General features: G+C 40.7%; 1 protein-coding gene across 2 annotated transcripts; it reads right to left on the bottom strand.

The window, feature by feature from the left end:
* Nucleotides 1-343: 343 nt before the first annotated feature.
* Nucleotides 344-23,666, bottom strand: LOC133346472 (ubiquitin carboxyl-terminal hydrolase MINDY-2-like). Of its 2 annotated transcripts, XM_061558081.1 has the most exons (10): nucleotides 22,375-23,666; nucleotides 20,613-22,188; nucleotides 19,048-19,105; nucleotides 17,354-17,418; nucleotides 14,121-14,279; nucleotides 13,658-13,760; nucleotides 11,165-11,307; nucleotides 9,229-9,408; nucleotides 7,662-7,838; nucleotides 344-6,640 (listed from the first exon to the last, which is right to left on the bottom strand). In XM_061558081.1, exons 2-10 carry the CDS (start codon nucleotides 22,167-22,169, stop codon nucleotides 6,509-6,511), a joined length of 2,574 nt encoding a protein of 857 aa, XP_061414065.1. In that variant the 5' UTR covers nucleotides 22,170-22,188; nucleotides 22,375-23,666; the 3' UTR covers nucleotides 344-6,508. The 2 variants fall into 2 exon arrangements, with proteins under 2 accessions (XP_061414065.1, XP_061414067.1); XM_061558083.1 differs by having other exon boundaries at nucleotides 20,613-23,666.
* Between the last annotated feature and the right edge of the window lie 177 nt (nucleotides 23,667-23,843).

Genomic DNA, 23,843 nt, shown 5'->3' with positions numbered 1-23,843 from the left:
TTACGCGATTTGTACTTATATACTTTACTTATTTGTATTATTTTTAGTGGCTTACTTTTTCTATAATTTGCACTCCTGTAGTTTTTTGGTATTGGTTGTTGTTGTAACTTGCCGACCCGCCCCTACTGAACGTCTGTGAAAGAGTTTCATAGCTTTTTGGCATCCTCAAGGATAAATAAAGATTTTGATTCTGATCATCAAATTCAGTTTTGGAAAAGCACTCCACCATGCTTGCCTTTTTCATATTCGGATTCCATTCGCTTTGATAATTTCCCTGCGTATGTATTGGTGCTGACAATTTAACGCACGTAACATTTTAGCGCAAAAACACAAGACACACAAGTTACTTTTGTTAGGTTTTATTGAAATATGTAAATATTTAGCAATTAAGCGCTTTAATTTTAACCTTGGTGCGCAGCAGAAAACTTCACGACCGACAAGTTATTAAATGCTTAGGTCAAGTGTTTACAGTATACATTAAGATTCCAAAAAACAACACTTTCCATTCTACTACTCAGGCACTAATAAGCCATTTGGACAAATACCGGTTTGGTCACCAGAAGTGAAATCAAAAGTCAACGCATCTACAACCCAATAAACAAACTTGTCGTCCAGATTTTTTGCCATTACATTAAACCAATACTCATTTCACACATTATCATTGAGAGACAGCTTAAGCTGTGTGTAATTCCAATAAATATTTACAGCATTAGAGTGAGAAGTGCATAAAAGTTGAGTTTTAGTATATTATTGACTAAATTTAATGTACTGTAGTCTATATTCATTATGCCTTTTAAACGTTAACGGATTACCTACAACAATTTACATTTACAACAATGTATAAATAGAAACTTTATAGCACACAGCCAAATTCGGTTGACTTACAACTTAGTAATGTAATTAAAAAACCCAATTTAGACATTTTTCTACCTGATGCATTCCGTTGCCTAATTACAAAATTATACAAAGGAGCACATTAACAGATGCTCCATAGTTAGCAAAACAAACTTGCTTCGACGCAGTAAACACACATACATTCTTTTGATGCACTTTTCGCAAAATGGTACATTTGAATTCACCATTTAACAAAATGTAACCTAAACACCGGTCAATACGCGTGAACCCTGAAATTCCCATCCCGACCTCTGACCTGACATCAGCTCTCCACCATAACCCATTTCTCCATGTACTCAATTCCACATCCCCACAAAAAATATAATTAAATCTGATGCAACTGCAATAATTCAGACCAGGAAGTTTAAGAACAGTTTTTGTAAAACAGAGGTTAGGATCGTTTCAATAGCCAGGTGTTTTGATACAAATTGCTGTACATTATACCCAGTTCATATAACTATGATTTTATTAAATTGAGCGGACTAAAACCTGTTTAAAGGTAATGTCATGGGGAGGAAATGGCCTTAATGCTCCAATGTAAAGAAGCCTATTGGCTTTTTGTAACATGCTACATCGGTGATAAAGTATATGTGACGACAATTTAACATACTGCAGAGTATATGGTGATAGGTTACATTATTCATCAGTAGTATGATTTAACCAAGTACCCTGGTAAAGAAAGCATAGCCACTAAATAATATTTTAATTTAAACAGGCATGATCTACTATCTAAAGCCATAACGTGCCAATGTGAAGACATAGCTCTATATGAGGGCATTGTCATTGAGGATGAGACAAGTCTTTACATCTGCAGGCAGGCATTTCAGTGGCAACATGGCACCAACGAGCCCCCACCACAAAGTTAACTCTACCACCTCTATAACATTACCTTAGCCACTGTGGCCAATTTGAGATCTCACGACTTAATATTGAGATAGAATCTGAGAAAATATGGCTCCGGCATTAACAAGCAAAAAAGCAAGTAGTTGATGTGTACATTTAACAGAAATTAGTACATGTACAATCTAAAAGGCCATGCACCTTACTATAATCTCATTAATGTTTTTTTTTTAACAATTGGGAATTTTTTTTGTTTAAATGAAAGATAAAACCAATTTCTGGACATAAATGTAATGTATGCAGGAAGCATTACTGAAGGGGAACAAACAGCACACGTTGAGACAGCAAACGATTAAAACTTTAAGTGGAACGCATCACAAATGGTCAAGCATACATTACACGACAACACGGCAATGACACACACAACGCAGCTAAAATCTCAACGCTTTTTTGCCAACGTTTATATGGACCAAGCAATTATTACTGCATAAATTCTTATATTTAATTAGACTAGGCATTATATGGCATGCATCATTAGACTAGCTAATAATTTCTAAATAAAAATGATTCAGAAGTTATTTCATAGCCTTGCAAGATCCCCGATCACATTCAATGAACTGACTAATTAGTTTTTTTTTACATTTTCCTCAAATTAAATAATCCGTTAACTTCATGGCAAACTTAAACATTAGTCATATTTTAAAATTGTATACTGTATTGTATTTGAATAAATGCATATTGTTGATTCTAAGAGTACAGTACTCGCTTATCATTAAATAGGTGTGCAACAAAAAGAATACATCATCAACATTATATCAATGCCCGATAACAACAGTGACTTGAAATTGTCAAACACATTCGATTTCGTGTCTGCAAATGAATGACAGTGCGTCATCGAAGCAAGGGCAACTTCAGTATATTTAACAAACTCATATTTTTACTTCAGCACAGAACAAATGGTGCTTTCACTCCTCATGATACTCAACTACGGTGCACACAGTCATCGACACTGCTTGTGACAACTTCATAATCATTCTGTTATTTTATATTTTAAAGACAAAATGGATCTTTTCCGTACAAATCTGCACACTCGATCAGGACTGGCCTAAACACTGTTGTAGAATTGCTTGAAGAACGGCTGAAGAGTTGAGTTGATAATAAGGTCCGGTTGGTTTTAATAGGTCATGTTGACTGCTTCAATGGAAGGCTGGAAGATATTCCTTGCGAAGATGCTCAGTACGGACTGCTTAAAATGAACATAAGCTACAGCTGATTTATCGAGCAATATACTTTCATCTTAACAAACCACTCCTTAAATAATCCACTCAAAAGCCACAGCACCTGGATATAACGTAGATTAATTAAATGGCATTATTGTTATTGAAAATATTACAACACATTTTGGAGTTTATCTGAAAGAGTTCTCAATGAGAGATGTGATGATTATACAGCTGGTGTACAAAAAGTAGGTTAAATAAACATAAAACAAATTAAAATTAAACAATAAAAATGATGCCTGAAATTGGACCCCCATTACAGCTAAAATACAGATGACCCATTATGTGCAGATGCGTACAACATGACTGTTGCTTTTTAGAAACCCTTTCAAATTCACAAGTGTTTCCCCCAGTAGCTTTCGCTACATATATAACACAAAAGCATAGATTTCAAACTAACTTAAATGGTAACTCCTAACATATCCACAACTGAAAAAGCACGCTTAACCTCTATTGTAAAGTCTTTCTTACAAACAACCTCATGCTATAACACAAAAAACACAGCTATCCAGCCACAAGTTCACTCCGAGTCATATCCCTGCCATGGAAATGGGTTATTGTTTTTCTATTTGTTCATATAAAGTATGGATTGACTGATAATTATTTTGCATTAATGTACAGTCCTTTGTCAATCCACTTCTGAATGAAAACCTTTGCACACTCAGCCATAGGGGGTTGTTTGACCATACTTCACCACACTAGTCAGAATTCAGATATCACATGCCACCAATGTTGGTTGTGGCCAAGAAACGAACTCGGCGCAATGTGCTAACCACATTGGGGTTGTGGTCACATTAAAATTGTCTATTCAAGAGATAGACGTCTAAATTGCTGGCACTGAGTAAGAATTCCAATATGTTTCGGTGAGAAAGAACTGGATGCACTTGCATGTGCCAACTGTGCCATTTTACACCTTGAACTGGCAGCATCTTACATCAATTTATACACAAGCTAGCGAGAGCCATCGCAATTTGGCTGCTCGGCACTCCTAAGGAACTCGATTTTGCGTAAAATGTTCATTTTCACACTGGCTTGCACAAGTTATGGTACAGGACCTCTTTGATTTGACATCCAAAAGTGCCCCTTTGAAAACCCTCAAGCACTTTCACTGCCCAAATGTTCAAAATTGCAGTGAGTAGCCAGGCGTTACAGCTGGGATGGCAAAAAAAGTGTTCACGTTAGCTCGCTTATCCCGGTTGGATGAAAGAGAGTCACAGCGCGTGTCCACTTACCCAGCTCCACCCTCTCAAGTGTCGCCTCTCGTTCATGGCAAGTGTTGAAAAAAACCCACCTCATAAACAAAGACTTAATCCATAACAACAACAACACACATTCCATAGCTAAGGGCTGTTGCATGAGGAAAAGTCTATTGGATGTTCTGTCCGCAAACTGTTTACAACTTTTGATGTCTATTGGCCCAGTATAGGAGTGCTGGCAGGCAATGGCATTTAACAAAGTTTGCTGGTTTTTTCTGCCAGAGGCTTATATTAAGCTGTCCCCAACAGAGATGCAGTGTACATTCAAGCAGAGTTACTGGCTGTGTACCAAGTAATTTGGTTAGAATATGAATGAGTATAAAGGAAATCCACTCTCCCTGTCGCCCTCCCACCAATGTGGCTAAGGATCGATTAAAAAAGTGAGCCTCCTCAGTTTCTCGATAGATGCTTGCATAAACTCAAATATCTATTATTAAATTAGTGTCAAGCAGGAACTTGGGTTGATAGAACATCCATTCATTACTTTCCATCATCAATATTCATCCAGTAGAAAAAACACCCATCCATATCTTACCGCCTATCCTTCTCAGGTGTGCCAAGTGCTTCAGATTCAAGTAATTCTCTAGCCTAACAGGCAGCACTAACTGTAAGTTAAGAACACACGACTTGAGAAAATTGTGGAGACACACAGATGTTTAGCCATGGGCACAAAACTATACTCTGGAGATGTAGGGCCTAGCTTTTTTGACTTTGTAAATGCCTTTTCTATGGGTTGTGGGGACCTTTTTACTCAAACTACTTTGAAACACCTAAGCATTGCACGTGGCAAAGTGGCATTTTTCCCTCCAAAATGAAGAGATCAAGGTTTTCACGACAACAGAAAGTAATGGATGGTTAAGCAAGGGATGGAATTAAACTCTACCTCAAATTAGCAAAGAGTGTCAAGACATTTTTTAAAATAGTCCACTTTTATGCAGTCCAGTGATGTTAATGCAGCATGCATGGACAAGCATTACGGAACGATGTTGGCAGTGATGTATAAGCACATATAACATGAAAACACCTCGCCAAATTTATAATTAATACTGCCCTTTAAACAAAAGAAAATGTGGTTGTTGTTTTTTTTTTGTACTACATTACTTTAAACCAAAAGGTTTTAGTTTAGTAAGTTTAGAAAAAATATCACATCTTTCAAACATTACAAAACTGTACAACATAACTTCGATAAGAAGACACCGAAGCCTGTATGAATCCTAGAATGCCTTAGATACGAATATCCTGATGCTCTTACCCGGGGGCAAGCCAACAGCAATCTTTGAAAAAAACCCAGTCAACTCTTTGCTAATCATAACAAAGTTTAATTCCTTTTCTCTAGAGGCACTTATATATTTTAAAATACTGAGAGTATGGTTGCCAATAGGATTTGGATAAACTTAATCTGGGATTCAAGAGCAATTTTTGTATGTTTTCATCTCAGTCTATGAAGACCAGACTAATCCTCTCAAGTGGGTGCCGATTATGACATTTTAAAACTGAATGCCACATGTCACCAAGATGCTAGCACAAAGCAAATGATGTAAAACGGTCCGAACACGACACTCAATACCAACACGATGAGGTTTCACCAAAGTGTGACCATCTTAGCCATGTGTAGGCATTTACAAATAAGATTTTGTAAGAAGTCATTTAACAAATGCACCTCACAAAGTGGCTTCAAAAGGCAGTCTAAAACATTTCAACCAGGCAGCCCTCTGTAATCAAGCAATTGTTTGTGTTTGAACCAAACAGGAAGAGCTCTTCTAGTCTCTCTTTGGTGACAACTCTCAACTCTGTTGTTGATGCTGAAACTGGATAACACATGAATTCAGCACACTGCAGGCATCTTATTTCACCCGACATCATTATAGGATAGGGCACCGTTTCATACTTGTCCCTGTGTTGCCAAAATGTTATCAAAATAATAGCTTTACATCAAAACTTTATCTATTTATATATGTATATACGCATCCTAGTGGGTCATACCATAAAGTGTGAGACAGCGGTTCAAAATAAGCCACTTGGTTCATGTTCCAAGAAGAAATATGGTCGACGTGCTCAAACCTCCGCAAGTGGCTATCGCTAAACGTATTCACATATTGCACTCGCACCCATTCAACGTGGCACCTGCTTTTACATCGGTGGGCGCTCGACACGGCCGCACTAGCACCGGCGCCGGCTGCATGTCAACGCAGACGGACACGGCGGGTCTTGGCGTGCGAGCGCACGAGTGGCGACCCGTGCTTACAGGATGACGCACTTGCTCTTATCCTCCTGCCTCCGGGGCCGTCTTTCCCGCTCCGCGCTGCCAGCCGCCGGCGTTGAGCGGTTCTCGCCAGGGGAGGGTGGCTGCTGCTGTTGCCTCTGTTGCGGTTGCTGCGGAAGGTGAGAGATGAATGGATATTGGCACAAATGATGCTGTCATCTGAACTATCCAGCAATGATGCCCGACTGAAGCTACATTGACGACCGTTCCTTATCAGGCCAGGCGACACTATGGTTTGAGCACTTGACTTACATTTGAAAGCTTGACAGTTTGTTTGCATGCGAGGGGGTCGACAGCCTATCAGCTATCCAGGGTTGATAAAATTAGTAAAAAGTCAACAGTGGTTGGCCTCGAGAGAGATGAGCCTGAACAGAAATATGGCATTTTCGACACTGGCTCGGGACCAACAACGGTTATGAGCACTGCTCAAAATAACATGTTAGTTAATGGAACATCTCAGGGGCATTATGCAAGTGTTGGACAGCCTGCTGACTGTAGTTCTTGCCAAATTATGTTTTCAAACAACTCGGCTGCTCACACTTCATTGAGTAATGTTCAAAATTGTTGACTAACAATGGTTATGAATGTTCATGAACTTATTTCATTGCATTTTCAAAAAACTTGGGAAATATAAATCAACATTTGGATGTTTCCAATGAGTTACATGTGAAAAGCTGTAAAAATGTTTACGTCCATCACTAGCCTTCTTTACATTTTGTCGTGGCATTTTGATCACTCCTAAGCAACCATACAGGCCACCAACTAAAGCTGGGCCTGTCCACGACATGAAATAAATGTGGTTTATTTTTTTGGAGAGAAGTTTATTTGAATCCGAAAACTTTTTTCAGGAGGATCCTCCTTTGGGATGTTTGACCATTTCCTTTTTTAAATGCTCATTTTGCATGTGAAAGACTGACTGTCGTGCCACGGCATGAATCCATGGATATGCAAAACTAATACTTTAAAAAGCTGCACAGACAGATCATAAACCCATGTGTTGTAATGCCATCTCCTGCCCATTTGAGCCCAGTGGATTTGGATGTCTTTTCAGTACAACATTTATTTACATTATTTATCAACCGTGCCTCAAGTGCTGGAAAATGGCTTTGTGTGCCACAACTGCCCCTGTACCTGGGGCGGTTGCGGTGGCTGCTGTGGTTGCTGCTGTCGCTCCTGCTCCTGGAAGTACTGCGCCGCACGCAAATTCTCCTCTTCCTGGAGCCGCTTGGCCAGATCGAGGTCACTCTCCGCAGCTGGCAGTTCACTGCCACCCTGTTCTTGCTGCAGGGACAGTGCCACCAAATAATCCTGCGGTAAATAAAAAACAAGATGCAGTTAATTAATCAAGAAACACATTACCACCAGTCCTTGTTCCAAACCTGTTTTTTTCACTTAACACAGTACCAGGTGGTGTAGCGATTAAATCACTTAACAATCACAAGGTTCATCATCAGCCGCGATGTATCAAATGCTGGTTAAAGCATCACCGTGCAATTGCCACCCCTCATTGGCTTATGATGCCACTATAATCTCGCTCCTACACACGAGATGTGCTCATTGCTCCATCTCCATGGTGGTCATGCTCTAATCTGTGTTCCCTCCATTGTTTCTGTCCTTATCCCTATAACTGATGTGCCCTAACTAAGACTGTTTACCTTAAGAAATAGTCAATGATGTCAAATTTATATTTGTTCTCTAACCCACGTGTTTTTGTCTTTCAGGGTAATTCCCTGCACGTATCTCTCCATATTTTTCATCCTTTGTAGCATTGTTTTTCCATTTTCCCAGCATCCAGGTTGAAAATTCAATATATGGTCTGTGATCTGCTCAGCAAATCAATCCTCTTGAATCACAAGAGCAGAACTTTGTGGGATGTTAACTGTGGTTGTCCTAGGCATAGATTGGTTCCCGCCATAAGAATTTGCAATGTCCATCACTTGCTCCGAGGACACCAATTGCTCTTTTGAGCAGGGCAACACTTGATTATATTAATTGTTCAGGAATTTAAAAGTCTGAGTTAGATGTTAAGCACATTTTTCCAAAATCCATTCCTCGCACATCCATAACATGGCCACGGTTTCCATTTTTATCAATAATTAAATTCAAGCAGTGTATCTCTTAATTTTGTCTGCATGGCTTAAACCCAAACTCCTGCAAACGTGCCTAATTTAAATTACTGTTGCTGAGCACAGGTACAAACCACCAATTGGTCGGCAATAAACAGCACAAATGAAGGTGTAATAGAAAAGGTTAGGACATTGGTTGATTTGAGCAAGGATTTAAGGAACTTGTGAAAAAAGACGATGTGACGGAATTCCAAAGTCGAGCAGTGCTAGAAAAAAAGTAACCAACAAGTACGCTTTAGTTATTTCGGTAAAGTCATGTAGGTATAAATAAATAAGTATATTTAAATACAAAACAGAATCAAAATAAATCAAATCACGACGTTTCGGAAGCACCTGATGACGGAGGCTTGTGTTGCTTCCGAAATGTCGTGATTTGATTTATTTTGATTCTGTTTTTTATTTTATACCTACGTGACTTTACCGAAAGAACTAAAGAGTATGGATCATTGCAGTCACGAAAACTTAAGATTTAACCAACAAGTGTTTCACCCTGCTGTGTGGTGGATGAACTTAGTATTTGTCCATGCAGCGCTTGTCCATGTGTGCATTCTGTTCGCCCACGGTAGACAAACCTGATCAATCTGCTCCTGGTTGACTCCAGCAGGGAACAGGTTTGCGGGGTCTGACGGTGGGCGCAAGTTAAAGTCGGAGTCGCAAAAGTTTCCATCGCCATCCACACTGTGCAGGCTTTCCCACACCACCGACTCCTCTGTCAAAAAGCCCTGGTCTGTTACCAGCAGGAAGAGCTGCCCCTGAGTCCAGCAACACATGCACACACACAAGAGTCAAAAACACAGGAAAAAGGATTATACACATCCAAAAAAATACATGCTTAGCTCAGAATGGCTATGAGTGTTGGCTCAAATAGCTGATTTTATAAGAAAAACGATGCAATTAATACTTAATGGTGGGCTTTGGGGTAAACCAAAAGGCGTGCAGAATAAAATATATTCGTGTATTTATTATTGCTATATGGGAGAACGTCTCGTTCGCAATGCACGATGACTTAATTTACTAGGGCTGGACCATTTTAATATTTTTGTTCAAAAGCACTTAAAATCAATGCCGATTTAACTGCATCTGCCATGAAACATAAACAAGTATGATCAGCCACATGCAGCCGTGTGTAAAACATGCAGTGTTTTTGTTATGATTAGCAAATGGTAATTTCCCACAAATTACTGCCAATGACAAACAATTTAACGATTTGTGATGGACAACTGTTAATTTGAGACCTTCACAAATCACCAAGGATACTGGTTAAATTTTCGAAGCACGAATCAACGGCAGGAGCCTATTAAATATTACGTTCACATATACTTAGCAAGGAAAGCTGATAAATGTATTTGGTTGGGTATGCCTGTGTCTGCCTACCACAGGAGTTTCTTCATTATGTGACATTTGTGTCCTAAAAAGTTATCGTTGAAAACAATCTCTGGTGACTTTTTAAAGAGCAAATTGAAAATGTGCCACATTGGAATACGCAGGCAGGCTATTAGTAGGCATGCAATACAATTTTCAAAAACACTCTAATTGCGTGACTTATGCCAAATATCAGTTTAAGGACTCATGGGTTTTAAATGTTTTTGTCAAATTATTTTTGAGAATACAATTTGGCTACTGCCAAATGACCTTTCAACATATTTTGTTAAGAATGCTCAAAGGCTAAGTACATGATGTTGCTGCAGGGCACGGACATGTTTTGTTGGCAATGAAGACAAGCGTATGGTACATTGCTATTGGTCCATTGCTAGACAAGTTTTTCATGTCTCATGTGCTGTTATCTAAATATTGTGCAATCTTTTTCTGGCTTCTTGCTGTAAAAATAACATAGTTCCCAAAAACACAAGTCTGATTTCCGGTTGTTTTAACCGTGGCTTTGATGCTATGTGTGAGCAGCCAATATAATGCAGATGCAAGGTAACGATTTTTATAGAAACAGTATAATCATTGACACTACCTTAAAAGGTGGTATTTCAGGCGAGTTGTTGAATTATAACTACGAAAAGAAAGCAATTGGTTTTGATGCCCAGAAATGCTTGTCAATGAAATTTAACTCTGATCCTTTTGGAAAGTCTAAATGAAATGATGACAAGAGCCTTGGAGCCAACATCAGTGAAAAGTGAATGCCAATAATTTCTGAAAGCGAATGCCAATAACAATGCGTGTGCATGCGATTGTGTGGCAAGCGGTCCAAACATAACAAATTATTTGATCCTGTGGTTGGCAGTGGTGCAAACTAACAAGCACCCTCACAATTATGAACAATGTTCCAGGTAATGGTTCTTCTATGTCACACATAGTGAGGGCCAGATAGAGATGTCATTATCACCAGAACCCCATGGTGTTAAGTGCGGTCTCCTACGCTCATCACCTCTCTCCGGTCTCTTGATGTGCTACGAAGGGCCCATTGCCTTAAACGTCACCTATTATACATTTCTTCAGTTTGAAACTCCACATGACAAAACAACCAATGTACCCATGAAGATGTTCAATTAAATTAGGCACCTTATGCTTGTAGATGGTGCTGAAGTGATTGTTTCGAAAGAAGACACAGATCTCTGCCTCTTTGACATGAATGTTGAGCTCGCAGAGTCCATGATAAGTCAGCTGAGTGGCTGTGCTGTCCAGAAACAGCTCTGCCACCATTCCTGTGGGTGTTATGATGACATAAATATGCATGATGTTTGGAAGCCAACCAACACAATTTAAAGTATGCAATTAATTCAAGGCACGAGGGAGTGTATTCATATTTAGAAACGCATCGCTCCAGCCAATTATTCATAGTTTAATACTAGAATCCTTGAAAAATGAAACGAAACAGAATAATGTACAACTAGAAAAGCATATTCTGAAAATCGCTAAGGCTACCAAGACAAGAAATTAAATAACGGACCAACGCTCAGTAGCTCTTTAATGTGTATAGAGCATAAATGGAATCAAACATCGCATAATGGAAATGAAAATATTAAATCACTGAAAGATCATAGTCTGTAAAAAGTTTTTGTTACTATGCATATAAAGCAATACATTTTCTGACAGTGTACTAAATAAACATGCATCTCTCTGATGGTATATAATTCAAACTGCCATATTTCCACATCATACCCACCTCTGCCATACTGTACCATCCTGTCATCAATTTAGAGCCATTACAAAGCATTGCAACACATTCCACGGCACGCCAACGCTACAGCTTTCCAACGTAGGTCAAGTGGCTGCAATTACAACTTATTTATATACGTCATTTGTCTCATTAGTTTCTTAATTCGGCAAGCATTTCTGTAATTTATCCAAAGTGTTATTTTTATTTTTACTAGCAAAGTCTCTTTGGCAGTACAGTTAACGCTATCTCATCCTGTTTTAACTTCTCTAAATAAGTAATCATGGAGATGGAATGAGCATGTGCAGTACAACAAGTTATGTAAATGTTTGATTTACTTTCCTCCCATCATGTGGGAACCATACTAAATTGGCAGATGGTCAACACTCAGCATGTAGTGAAGTCACGAGGTCTGTGTGGGTCTGGTTACAAAATATTATTCCAGGGGTGGGGCCCTTTCCAGAGTTTCTGTTGAATGCATTTGGCAGTATGGGTTTAACAGTGTTATTCGCCCAAGAAAATTGAAAACAATTCGAGATTAAATTTCTGATACCTACCAATAGATATGCAGACAATAATTCTCCTTCACAAATATGTCTCTCCACTAAAGAAAGGTATTTTAAGACACAACCCATCAATCAGCCAAACGCATACCACCAATGAAGAAGATTAGTGACAGACTTGCAGACAGTTGTGTTTAAAAATAGCCACTACTGACAAGGCAACTGCAGTAAAACTGGTTTTAAAGACACTTCAGGCCCAATGCAGGAGCACATTATCAAAAACTACACGTGATGGCAACGTGCTCCTGCAGTTTAATTTCGCAGTTTTACACCACAATGCATGGCAACAGATTTACCACGTACAGTACTATGCAGTACTTTATTTATCTACTTTTAATGTTCATGAAGCTCATTACAATGCACGTTTTCCCACTAAACTAGGCAGAGTTATGACCACTCTCCTTCAGTCAGCCACCAAGGTTAGCAACAGCCAAGCATTGTCAGCACAGCGAGAAACAATTCTTGAGCACAGCTGGGAGTTACTTTGGATTTTTTTCATTTGAATAATATCAAAAGTTATGACAACAGAAAAAAACTAGACTTGTGTTGTACAGACCATCATTCTGTATTCTTTATTTTTACATTGAGAACATAGCTGTAATCTGCTATGCCACATCTGTGGGACTACCTAATTAGCAATGTATATTCGTAGTGTGTGTAGGAATAGCCCTAATAATACAGAACTACTTCACTCTGTACCACTGTGTGCAGCATACAAAGCATTAACTCAGCCTTAGGGGCAGTGGTAAGATGAAGGATTAATTTAAGCAAACTGCTCTTTGGATCAATACTTGCTACAAGGGCCAGACAGGGGAGATGGCCGCTTGTTTTTGCATTCCATGCAAAGGGTAGAACTTACTGAATACAAATTTTCATCTGCTCCAAAACACTTTTTTGAGTAATGTAAAATTTATGTATAGGCAGATTTCCATATCTAAAAGAAGGACATTATGTAAGTTGCACACGGTTTAAAAGCCACTGCCAAGGCCATTTTATCTCGAGCTAGGGGCACATGCTCAGTGTTCCGAATCCATGCTTTCCAGAACCTTATTGGCTGCATTGTAATTAGCTGGAGGCAAGAGGCAAAACATAACAACAAAAACAAGCCTTAGGTGTCCGCACAGCCAATATAAACACAAAGACCTTAATCACAATCAGCATTGTGTTACGGTATTTGTTACATTGGAGCTTGCGGCTCTGTTGTTTTCTAAAGTGCCTACCATTAACACGCACGTTGTTGATGTTTTTGCAATTCGCAGCCAGAGTGCCTTCATTATACTGTTGCTCCTGACAACCAAGGTCAGTTAGGGCAATGGAGTAGTGTTTATCACTTACCCTCACTGAACTCTTCGCTGTTTTGCGACTGTTTGCTGGAGATTATTTTTTCAACCAGTTGGTTATAGCTGCACTTGCCCACCGCCTTGACCACATCAGAATTCTGGAGGAAGAGAAAGCCTTCTTTCACTGAATCACATCAATTAAACATCCTTAATTGCACTACGACTATTAAAAGGCTGGCTGTGTACAACATTAAATATAAACCCACTGCTTGGCCAATACTAGGAATAAGTAGATATAAATAACTGAGAAATATCAAGCAACAGAGTTTTATCTAAAAATACAAAACTCCAAAAATAACAGCTTGTTGTGATATGCAAATATATCGCCAATACACAAAAGCTATAGTAAAATATAATTGGTATTATTTCCATATATCAGAAGGACCACATACAAAAACTCAAAAGTTGATGTGGTTTATGTCTTTCATTCCTCCCAATGATGAAAATGGGATGCTTACCTGTGGGTCGACCAACCAGCCATGGTATAGAGGCAGGCCCAGCAGGTCAAACACAATGCATTCGGGAGTGTACTCAAAATCCGCCACGCCCGTGAACCGCACGTTGACATCCAGCCCTGTCTGTAGCTTGTGCATTATGGTCATGGCATCGCTGATGTTCTGTAGACACACGTGTACGCACAGGAGAAAACGATCCTTCTTTCAGTCTTGGCAGGCAGTGGGGATAATTACTGCTCAAGTTCTAACAAGTATTGGGGTGATGAGTATTTCCTTCAGAGAGACATGGCAAGAAATTCCACATTACCATGGTGGAGGCCAGTCTCTCTATTGGATGACAACTTTTCAAAGTAGTACTCATTTTACTTACCTCGAAAAGATAAGAGAGGCCAGGCAGGCTAATTCGAACTTCGAGCAGAATTTCAACCATCAGTTTAATATGCAGTCAGCCAGGTAAATAAATTAGGTTCAGTACCTGTTAAGATATTAAGACAGAGTTTTAAGTGTGGACAGCACCATGCCTAGCTACCTGTGTCCCCTGAATGCTGATAACGGACCAGGTACTCCTTCGAAGCAGAGGCCAGCTAATGGAGTCCCAGTATAGGTTCAGATATCCAATTCCACCTGTGCTGTGAAGTTATGCATGGCGAGAAATCGTACCAAGGTCATTACGAATCTATAACGAAGTTGACTTGTGGAACCCTTTCCCACTTACATTTTATTTAGAAAAGACATTTCACAACAATAACAAAACTCAAAGTTCAAACTCAGGTATACGTGCCAGGAATGAAAAGTAATTGAGCACCAATGCACGTTACACTCACGTATTGCAGTAAAATAGCCAAGCACAATTGACATGGCCTTGTGGTCACGCATTCACCAATTGGTGCAGAGGTTCACGGTTTTAATCTAGCGGCTGCTCTGATTAAAACTGCGTGTGTATTAAACCCAAAAATAAATTCCGTCTGCTTCACAGTGGACGTTGGAAAGCCTGCAACGTCATTTTGAGGAGTAGGCCATCATGTGCCGACGTCATGGTCCAGATTTACCATATTTGAAAAAAAATCGCATAAATCATTTGATTGAAATAAGACATACATAGCAATCATCGTCCCATGCTGCGAAAACTTGGCAAGACCCTCCAGAGAAAGAGTCATAAGGCTCACGTATGTATGCATGTATGCTGAACTTATTTTGCACCATATGTAACCAACCATGCTAATCAGGTGCGGGGGAAGGACAACTAAACAAAGCAGTTTGAGGCTGTCCTGACTGAGGCTGTCCTGTGTAAACAAGCATAATAATACTATTAAAGCGTTTATAATACAATTTAGCATGACCTATATAAACCCAGCAATGGAATTTGCATGCTGGAGAGAGTGTAGTGCTGAGTACAGTGTTCCAATATCAAACAATATATATTTCAGAGGTAGCATGGCAATGCATTATGGCCAAATTCATATCCATGAGGAAGACAATTGCACCTTTGCTTTTGGAAACACCATTCAACTGTAATTGCCGGGTGGGATCTGGAAAAGGCAACTTAGTAGTATCACAGTTGAAAACTGCAGTCAAAAGGCTTAGTTCAAGGACAAAATGTAGGTCCCACAGACAACTTGAAGATCATAATCAACAACTTTTGAGTGACCTTCACATAGTGCTTTCATAAGCTAAGTTCAGAGATGTGGCATTTAAGCGTGTACATTGCAAAGCATATATAGTGTAACAAAATGTGTACTCACTTTTATGCAAATTAAAATTAAGGGTTATCATTATAAATCAATGGTGTAATTACATAATTCTTGTATTGCTTTTTGACTCGGATGTCACTTGAAAGAGTTTTTGCGTCAAAAATTGTAAAAAAAAACATGACTTCATGCAATTTATTTAAAAAAACTATATCTCCAAGCAATACCGTGCCATCACTCTTCAAGTGTCATAAAGTGATTCAGATTGTGCGCAAACGTAATGCACACGTGTTAACCGGGTACCTTTACAACTAATGATCAATTGTTCCATCAGCACTTTAATGGATGAATGCAACTCCAGTTTCAATGGCCTATTAACTCTGTAATGAGGCTACATCTCCGAACCATTTAAATGTCTCTTGCAATTGCCTCCAGTCACTTGGGAGGCATGCATGCTAATGTATGCAATGTAACGTGTACACAAATAACGGCAGATTTTTTTTCCAAGTGATTTCAATGAGCCCACAAACACTTTAACAGGTGATAAAATGAGGACCACTTTGTGGGAGGTCGACTGTGGTCATTCTGTACACCTTGAATGACCCCCACCAAGGCCAGAAAATATTTAATTTTTATCACGGGTTCGGGGCCGGCCAGTGATCATTTGAGCAGAGACGCTGCCTTTTCAACTCCACACAATTATACAGAATAGCTTTCTTATTCTTGGTTTTCAAGGATTATTTTCCAGTTTGGCAAACTTCATGCTTCAATGTTCATTTCACATGCATAGCAAAGAGAAGCCAGGTTTTATTTTCCAGACACCACACAGCAGGTGTTTCCAATACAGGTAATTGAAAGATTGATTGCATTCGTGCAACCCATGTGGACTCAAAATTGAATCGTGCATTTGAATTTGTTACGGATGGTCAGCCATTTGATGCAGTTATAGCAAGTATTAAACTAAAGCACTATACACAAAAATTGTCAGCTGTTGGTGAAAATAACATCTAAATTATTCACACTTAAATCAAAAATGTGTCAAGCAGTGTGCATCTGTGCAATTATGGATATAATGTACTGGTTTATTTAGCCTCATTTAAATATCGGGCTGTATTCAAAGCCTTTGTTACAATGGTACATTTGCAATAACAGCTAAATCACAGATGCAATAGGAAATAGGGCAATCTGTAAGGTAAAAACATCTGGCATCATGACTCACTGCCATACTAGTTTACAATGTAACATAGCAAAGTGCCTGTCCTGTGTGTGACAATATAATTTTATATTTGCCTATTAGATCGTGACTTTCTTCCCCCACCCCGTATGTCAACTATTGCACAGGATGCATTTTAAATAGTTTATTAAGCGATTTACAAATAAAATTCTGTGCCAAGCGAGCTGCACAAATTGTTCTTTCGGGCACATAGGAACAATATCCCAGAAGCCAGCTCAGCATTACTATGAACATGATGAGGCCAACAATGCTGTTAGCCGGCTGCAGAATGGCAACTAGATATTCTGTCACAACATCAACTCACTCACATTTACCTGCTCATAATTGAGTCGCTGTGCCTCGGAAAATTCTTTTGGCATCGTTTCCAAGATGAAGTCACCTGCATAATGATAACAGGCATTAAACCGTCTCAACGACAATTGCTGTAGAACATTTAACGTTACTAAATTGTTCTTTCATAGAATATGCCTTGATGGTACTTCGTAGAAAAATTTGATGTAATAAATTAGTTTAATGCTGCGTCGCACGCTGAGAAAAAAATTGCAGCCACGATAAACACAAGCAACTAAATAGTTGTATTGAAATTCGGTTGAGAGGATGGTGAGATACAATAGCTCTTTCACAATGTACCATGACCTGCTATCACTAATAAAGGTCAGTAATGACATAAAGGTCAGTCATCGAAACTCCTTGTTCAAATATGCAATACAGCATTAATGATCTTCTTTGGTGCTCTGAGCCAGTGTTGAAAATTACACATTCCCTTAGCTGGGGCCAGTTTATCCATAGGTCAACCAGTGTTGGCTTCTCAAAGAATTGTACTCATTTTGTTTGTCCTAGAGGAATTCATAAGCAGTGTCAATCTCAATAGGGATTTGCACTTGTAACCTTCAGAAAATGTTAAATGTTCTTACCACAGAGGAACCCAGATGGCTAAACCCAAAATTATAGTTGTAAAATACTCCGTTCAACATATGCATTATTAAATGACTCATGCATATGAATAACGACTATTTTAAACATATTTTTCTCATTTCACTTTGGCAAACATAAAACTGTTTAATAATACGAAATGTTTATTGAGGAAAACCACAGTTTAAGACTGAAAATGGCACTGCTCAGGATTCCAGGTGAAGTCTAACATATTTAATTGTTGTAATATTTTTATTTAAAGCTTTCGTGACTGCAGGGATTCATATTCTTGGTTCTTTCGGTAAGTCACGTATTGATATTTTTTGTTATTTTATTATTTCCCTTCTATGTGACTTTACCGAAAGAACCAAGAATATGTTGTAATATTATTACGATGCTCTCAAGTGACCACTTGAAAACATGTCACTCTTACAGAATATGTTGGTATACAACTACAATAATCTGCAAATCTATGTAATGTATGTGGTTCACAGAGCTGCAGGAGTAGAGCTTCAGGGAAATGCAGAGGGAAGTTTTGTCTATTTAGAATCGTTTTTTCATCAGTACAGACTAGCTGTGCTGATAAGACTCATAAAGGAAACCATTTATAATTATTTAGACCTTGGATATTGAGTGAAAAATGTAATTCCTTAAGCATAGATGCTATGGCACATTTGCAACATTTGGGTCTTCGAAAAACTCAACCTCCTAATCCACAAATTTAGCAACGATTAATTTAGTTACACGTCATGCAACACGCTTTCCCTATTAATGAAATTGGGCAGATAATTTTTCCAATGCAAGGCACACCGCAATCACACATTTTTGTTGCAGATCACAGGATCCACAACACGGTTCCCCATATCAATGCAATTTATGGAGTTTGTTGTAATTTTCCCACAATACTGTAGCTATATCAGCTTATTACTTTTACTTCACAGAATCGTTTGATAACGTAGCATACACATCTCGCGCTTTGCTTGAGGACAGGTTTCACTCTAAAAATGACATTTCTGACAGACTCTTTCAGAGCAATCAAGTAAATCATGTTTCGAAGTCGTAGCAGTTGTGCTGTCAGGAGATAAGAACTACTCACCGAGACATTCCATTAACTGTTCAGCGTTAATGATTTCCATTCCAGCAGGGAATCGGATCTGTCCAAAAGAACGTGACACATTTTAGTACAGCTCCACATCTGAAAAACTGCGGATGTCATACAAAGCAGCAAAGCAGGTTAAAACAGTAATCAAAGCCATATTTTAAAATATCTTGAAACTAATCACAAGGGCTGGAGTATAGTGTAATTGACCCCAACATTTTAATGAAAAATACAAATAATGCTGGAATAAAATACCATTTAGAATCAAAGCTAAATTATACAAGGCAGTTACAGAAATAGTAGCATGATTCAGTGGGATATACACAGACTCAAAATAACCAATACTTGTTCTATAGCAGCTCGTAATATGTGCATACGTTCTAAAAAAAACCAGAAAGGTGATCATATGCGTACAAATTAAAGCAATGACCTAGTTTAGTATTATTTGGAAACATTTACGTGTGCAAATAAGGAAGTAGGAAACCACACTGCTCTACTTATACACGGGAGGTACTGACATTTGATGACTGTGTTAACCAAGCTTGGGCTCGCTTGAACACAGTATTTTGTTACGATTAGACCACTTTTCACAATTACCATTTCAGAATTATATTAACTGAGCGTGCAAAGCTCTTTCAAAATACAGTTATCCGAAGCAGTACTCCCTTGTTTTATAATGATTATAATACATGTGCACCAGAATCCATTACAATTGTGTAATGATAATGAAAAATACCTGCACGGTTCGTTTTGGGAAAGGAATCATGTAGAAGAAAATGAGAGGCTTTAATGCTCTTATTTCAAGTGCCAGCGATGAATTAAGGATTAGAAACTGAGCAATCACGAAAACGTGTACACATTTACCGAAATCATCATGGAAAGTTGCACAACTGAACAGTTAATGTCAGACTATAAATACACAGATTAGAAAAAGATATATATATATCACACGAGAAATTAACAACAAAAATGTAGGTGGAAATGTTGCTGGAAGCGAATTAACTTCTGTAACAACACCTGTGTTGGAAAAGCAGGTAAATGAGGGAACACACACACACCAAGAACAGAACGAAGTGGTTAGATCTTGTGGGTGCAATATGCATATAATTTGCACAGCACTGTGAGCAGAGGTCCTGTACTAGCGTGGCAAAAGACACCCAGCCGTAAAATGGATGATGCCATCACATGACATACACTGCAAGGATGTGATTGTGCCAAATGGTTGCCTTTACAGGACTTAATGCACTTTCATCATTAGCAATCAAACACTGCACTGAACTGCAATAAAGCAGTACTCCCTTAAGTACACGTGCAGCACAAGAATCAATTATTTACAAATGCTTCCAGACAAAAAAACCGAGTTACACAAATTACCAAAAGGCTGAGCGAAATCTCTCTCTGAACTAACCAATACGTGCTTCTCCTCTGCAATGTTTCTAAAATCCCAAACCCTGGTAAAACCTGAAAGGACTTTCCTCTTTCCATATAACGGGGACATTTTAACGCAAGTATAAACGAATCACATCACACTCGTGTGCCACTTAGAAACAATTCATCGCTACCTTCCAGGAAAGCAGCAGCACATTCATGATGGCCAGCAAAGGACAGGGTCCATTCTCGTTCTGCGTTATAATGGCAGTGCTCTCCCCTTTCCACTTGATCCACTTGATGTGATAGATGGACTGTCCAGGGAACTTCTCCTTAGCGGCCACCGCAGTCTGCTGCTGCTTGTGGAGTGGAGTGGCTTCTCCTCCTGTCCCTCCTCCCACGGCAGGTTCGCCCCTTGTTGTTGTTGCCGCCTGCTGCTGCTGCTGCTCGTCCAAGCCTTCATTTGTCTTTACTGCGGCCTTGACCTCTGCATCCAAAGAGGCCGGGTCTCCTTGGTTCGCTGACCTTTCGGGGCTCCGTGTAGGCGAGGAAGTGTCCATGACGCTCCTCTCTAAAGCCCCGCACCTTTCTGATCCACCATGCGTAGAAGCCTGCACGTGCGCTGCTGCTCCTGCTGCTGCACCTGCTGCACATACTGCTGCTCCACCTGATGCGCCTGCTGCTACTGCTGCACATGCTGCTCCACCTGCTGCTCCTACTACTGCACCTGCTGCACCACCTGCTGCTGGACCTGCTGCTGGACCTGCTGCTGCTCCTGCTGCTGCTCCTGCTCCACCTGCTGCACCTGCTGCTCCACCTGCTCCTGCTGCACCTGATCCACCTGTAGCTCCACCTGCTGGACCTACTGCTGCTCCCGCTGAAGTTGCCATTGCTTCTTCAAAAGTTGCAGGCACTGTAGCTGTTGTCGCTGCTGCTGCAGCAGTAGCAGCAGCAGCAGGTGCTGCTTTTGGCGAAACAGACGTTGCCGATGCGGCTGTCGGTGCGGACGTTCCTGTTGCTCCTCCCGAGGTAGACGATGCAGCAGCAGCAGCTGCCGCTTCTCCTGCAGCAGTAGCGGCAGCTGCTGGTGCACCTACGGCTGCTGCTCCTGGAGCAGACGACGACGACGATGCTGATGAGGTCCCTGTCGTTGAAACCGCCACTGCTGCTGCTGTGCTTGCGCCGACTTCTCCAGCGGCGATTGCTACTGCTGCTCCTCCTCCTCCTGTATAGGCGGCCGCTTCTGCTTTAGCAGCAGACACGGCATCGTCTCCTGCTCCTCCTGCTCTGCCCGGAGCCTCGGTCGCCGTGGCCCCGTGGCCCCCGCGGCTCGGCATCACCCGCCGCGGCTCGTGGGCGGCTCCGTCGCCCACGCCCCGGGCTCGCAGGGCCGAAGCCTCGGCCTGGCCTGCTGCGTCCGCCGACAACGAGGGCACTACCTCGGCAGCGTTTACGGCGGCGGCTACGGCCGATCTGGATGAGGTCACCTCTCGGCGGCTTTCGTCCGGTTTAACCTCACGTACACCGACGCCACCAGCGCCGTCGACAGCAGCGCGATGTCCGGCTACGCCCGCGGTTGCCTCCGTTATGCCGAATCCGCCCAGCGCCGCCTTCTCCAGGTACCCGGGCCCGGCCGCGGCCTGGTCGCGACTCGGGACCTCGTCGTCGCCTAGCGGCCACGCCGACTTTGGATGCTCGTCCCGGGCAGGGAGGAGCGGGAGGAGGGCCCCCTTCAGTCGCGTCTCGGACATGGCTCACAGGCGCGGCGCCCTGCGAGACGTAAACACGGATGACGACAATTGTGAAAAGAACAACACAAAACAACAAATAGCCGAGTGTGACAACAACGTTAGTGAGAGAAGGCTATTGGCGAGATTAGACCGATGGGTTTATTATGTTTACGTAACGTAAGCCGACGGTGACGATGACGGGGGTTGGTGATGTGGAGCGTCTCACCCGCTCGCCATGTCGCCTCCTCTAATGCGCGGATTAAAAAAAAAGTTTTATCTCCTTCGCTGGTTGTGTTTGAGGAGGACAAAGAAAACAATGACGAGAGGAGGAAGAGGAGAGAAGGGGGGGGGTGCTGATAGTGTTGTTGTGGCTGCTGCTGCTGCCGCTGCTTTTGGAGCGAAGTGGTAAAATTGAAGCCGAGACGGGCGGGGTCGCGCCTCCCTCCCTCTGTCAAAACCACGCCTCTGTAGAGTCGCCGCGTACAGACACAATTATACACAACACTCTCTAAGACACAATGTACACAATTACACACAACACAACACTCTCTAAGACACAATGTACACAATGACACACACCACAACACTCTCTAAGAGACAATGTACACAATTATACACAACACTCTCTACGACAGTGTACACAATTACACACAACACAACACTCTCTAAGAGACAATGTACACAATTACACACAACACAACACTCTCTAAGAGCCAATGTACGCAATTATACACAACATTCTCTAAGACACAATGTACACAATAACACACAACACTCTCTAAGAGACAATGTACACAATTACACACAACACAACAGTCTCTAAGACACCATGTACACAATCATACACAGCACAACACTCTCTAAGAGACAATGTACACAATTACACACAACACAATACTCTCTAAGAGACAGTGTACACAATTACACACAACACAACACTCTAAGAGACACAGTGTACACAATTACACAACACAACACTCTCTAAGAGACAGTGTACACAATTGTACACAACACAACACTCTCTAAGAGACAGTGTACACAATTACACACAACACTCTCTAAGAGACAGTGTACACAATTATACACAACACAACACTCTCTAAGAGACACAGTGTACACAATTACACACAACATAACACTCTAAGAGACACAGTGTACACAATTATACACAACACAACACTCTCTAAGAGACAGTGTACACAATTACACACAACACAACACTCTAAGAGACACAGTGTACACAATTATACACAACACAACACTCTAAGCCACAGTGTACACAATTATACACAACACTCTCTAAGAGACACAGTGTACACAATTACACACAACACTCTCTAAGAGACTGTACACAATTACACACACACAGCACTCTCTAAGAGACACAGTGTACACAATTACAAATCCACCCATATAGCCCCACAGTGTACACACACACACAGAGTGACAGAGCACACACACACACACATTGACCTGTCTACCCACGCGGTTTACCCCGGAGTATTCCTGTAGAGGGAAATTGAGTTCTCAGGTCCATCCGTTTCAATGCGGGCAAAACAAATACATGTTTGTCTATTTGTGTTTCTCTCCCTTGCGATGAGACTTTGTAGGATCAACGTTGAGATTTATAAGGGGCACTGGGTGGGCTAGTAAGGTCTGAATTGGTCTGTAAGAAGGTTTGGCACTGATAAGGGG

Source organism: Lethenteron reissneri, chromosome 24, assembly GCF_015708825.2.
Source record: "Lethenteron reissneri isolate LAM-NWPU_2019-01 chromosome 24, ASM1570882v1, whole genome shotgun sequence".
NCBI classification, from domain to species: domain Eukaryota; kingdom Metazoa; phylum Chordata; class Hyperoartia; order Petromyzontiformes; family Petromyzontidae; genus Lethenteron; species Lethenteron reissneri.
This window is presented reverse-complemented; position numbering and strand designations above follow the sequence as displayed.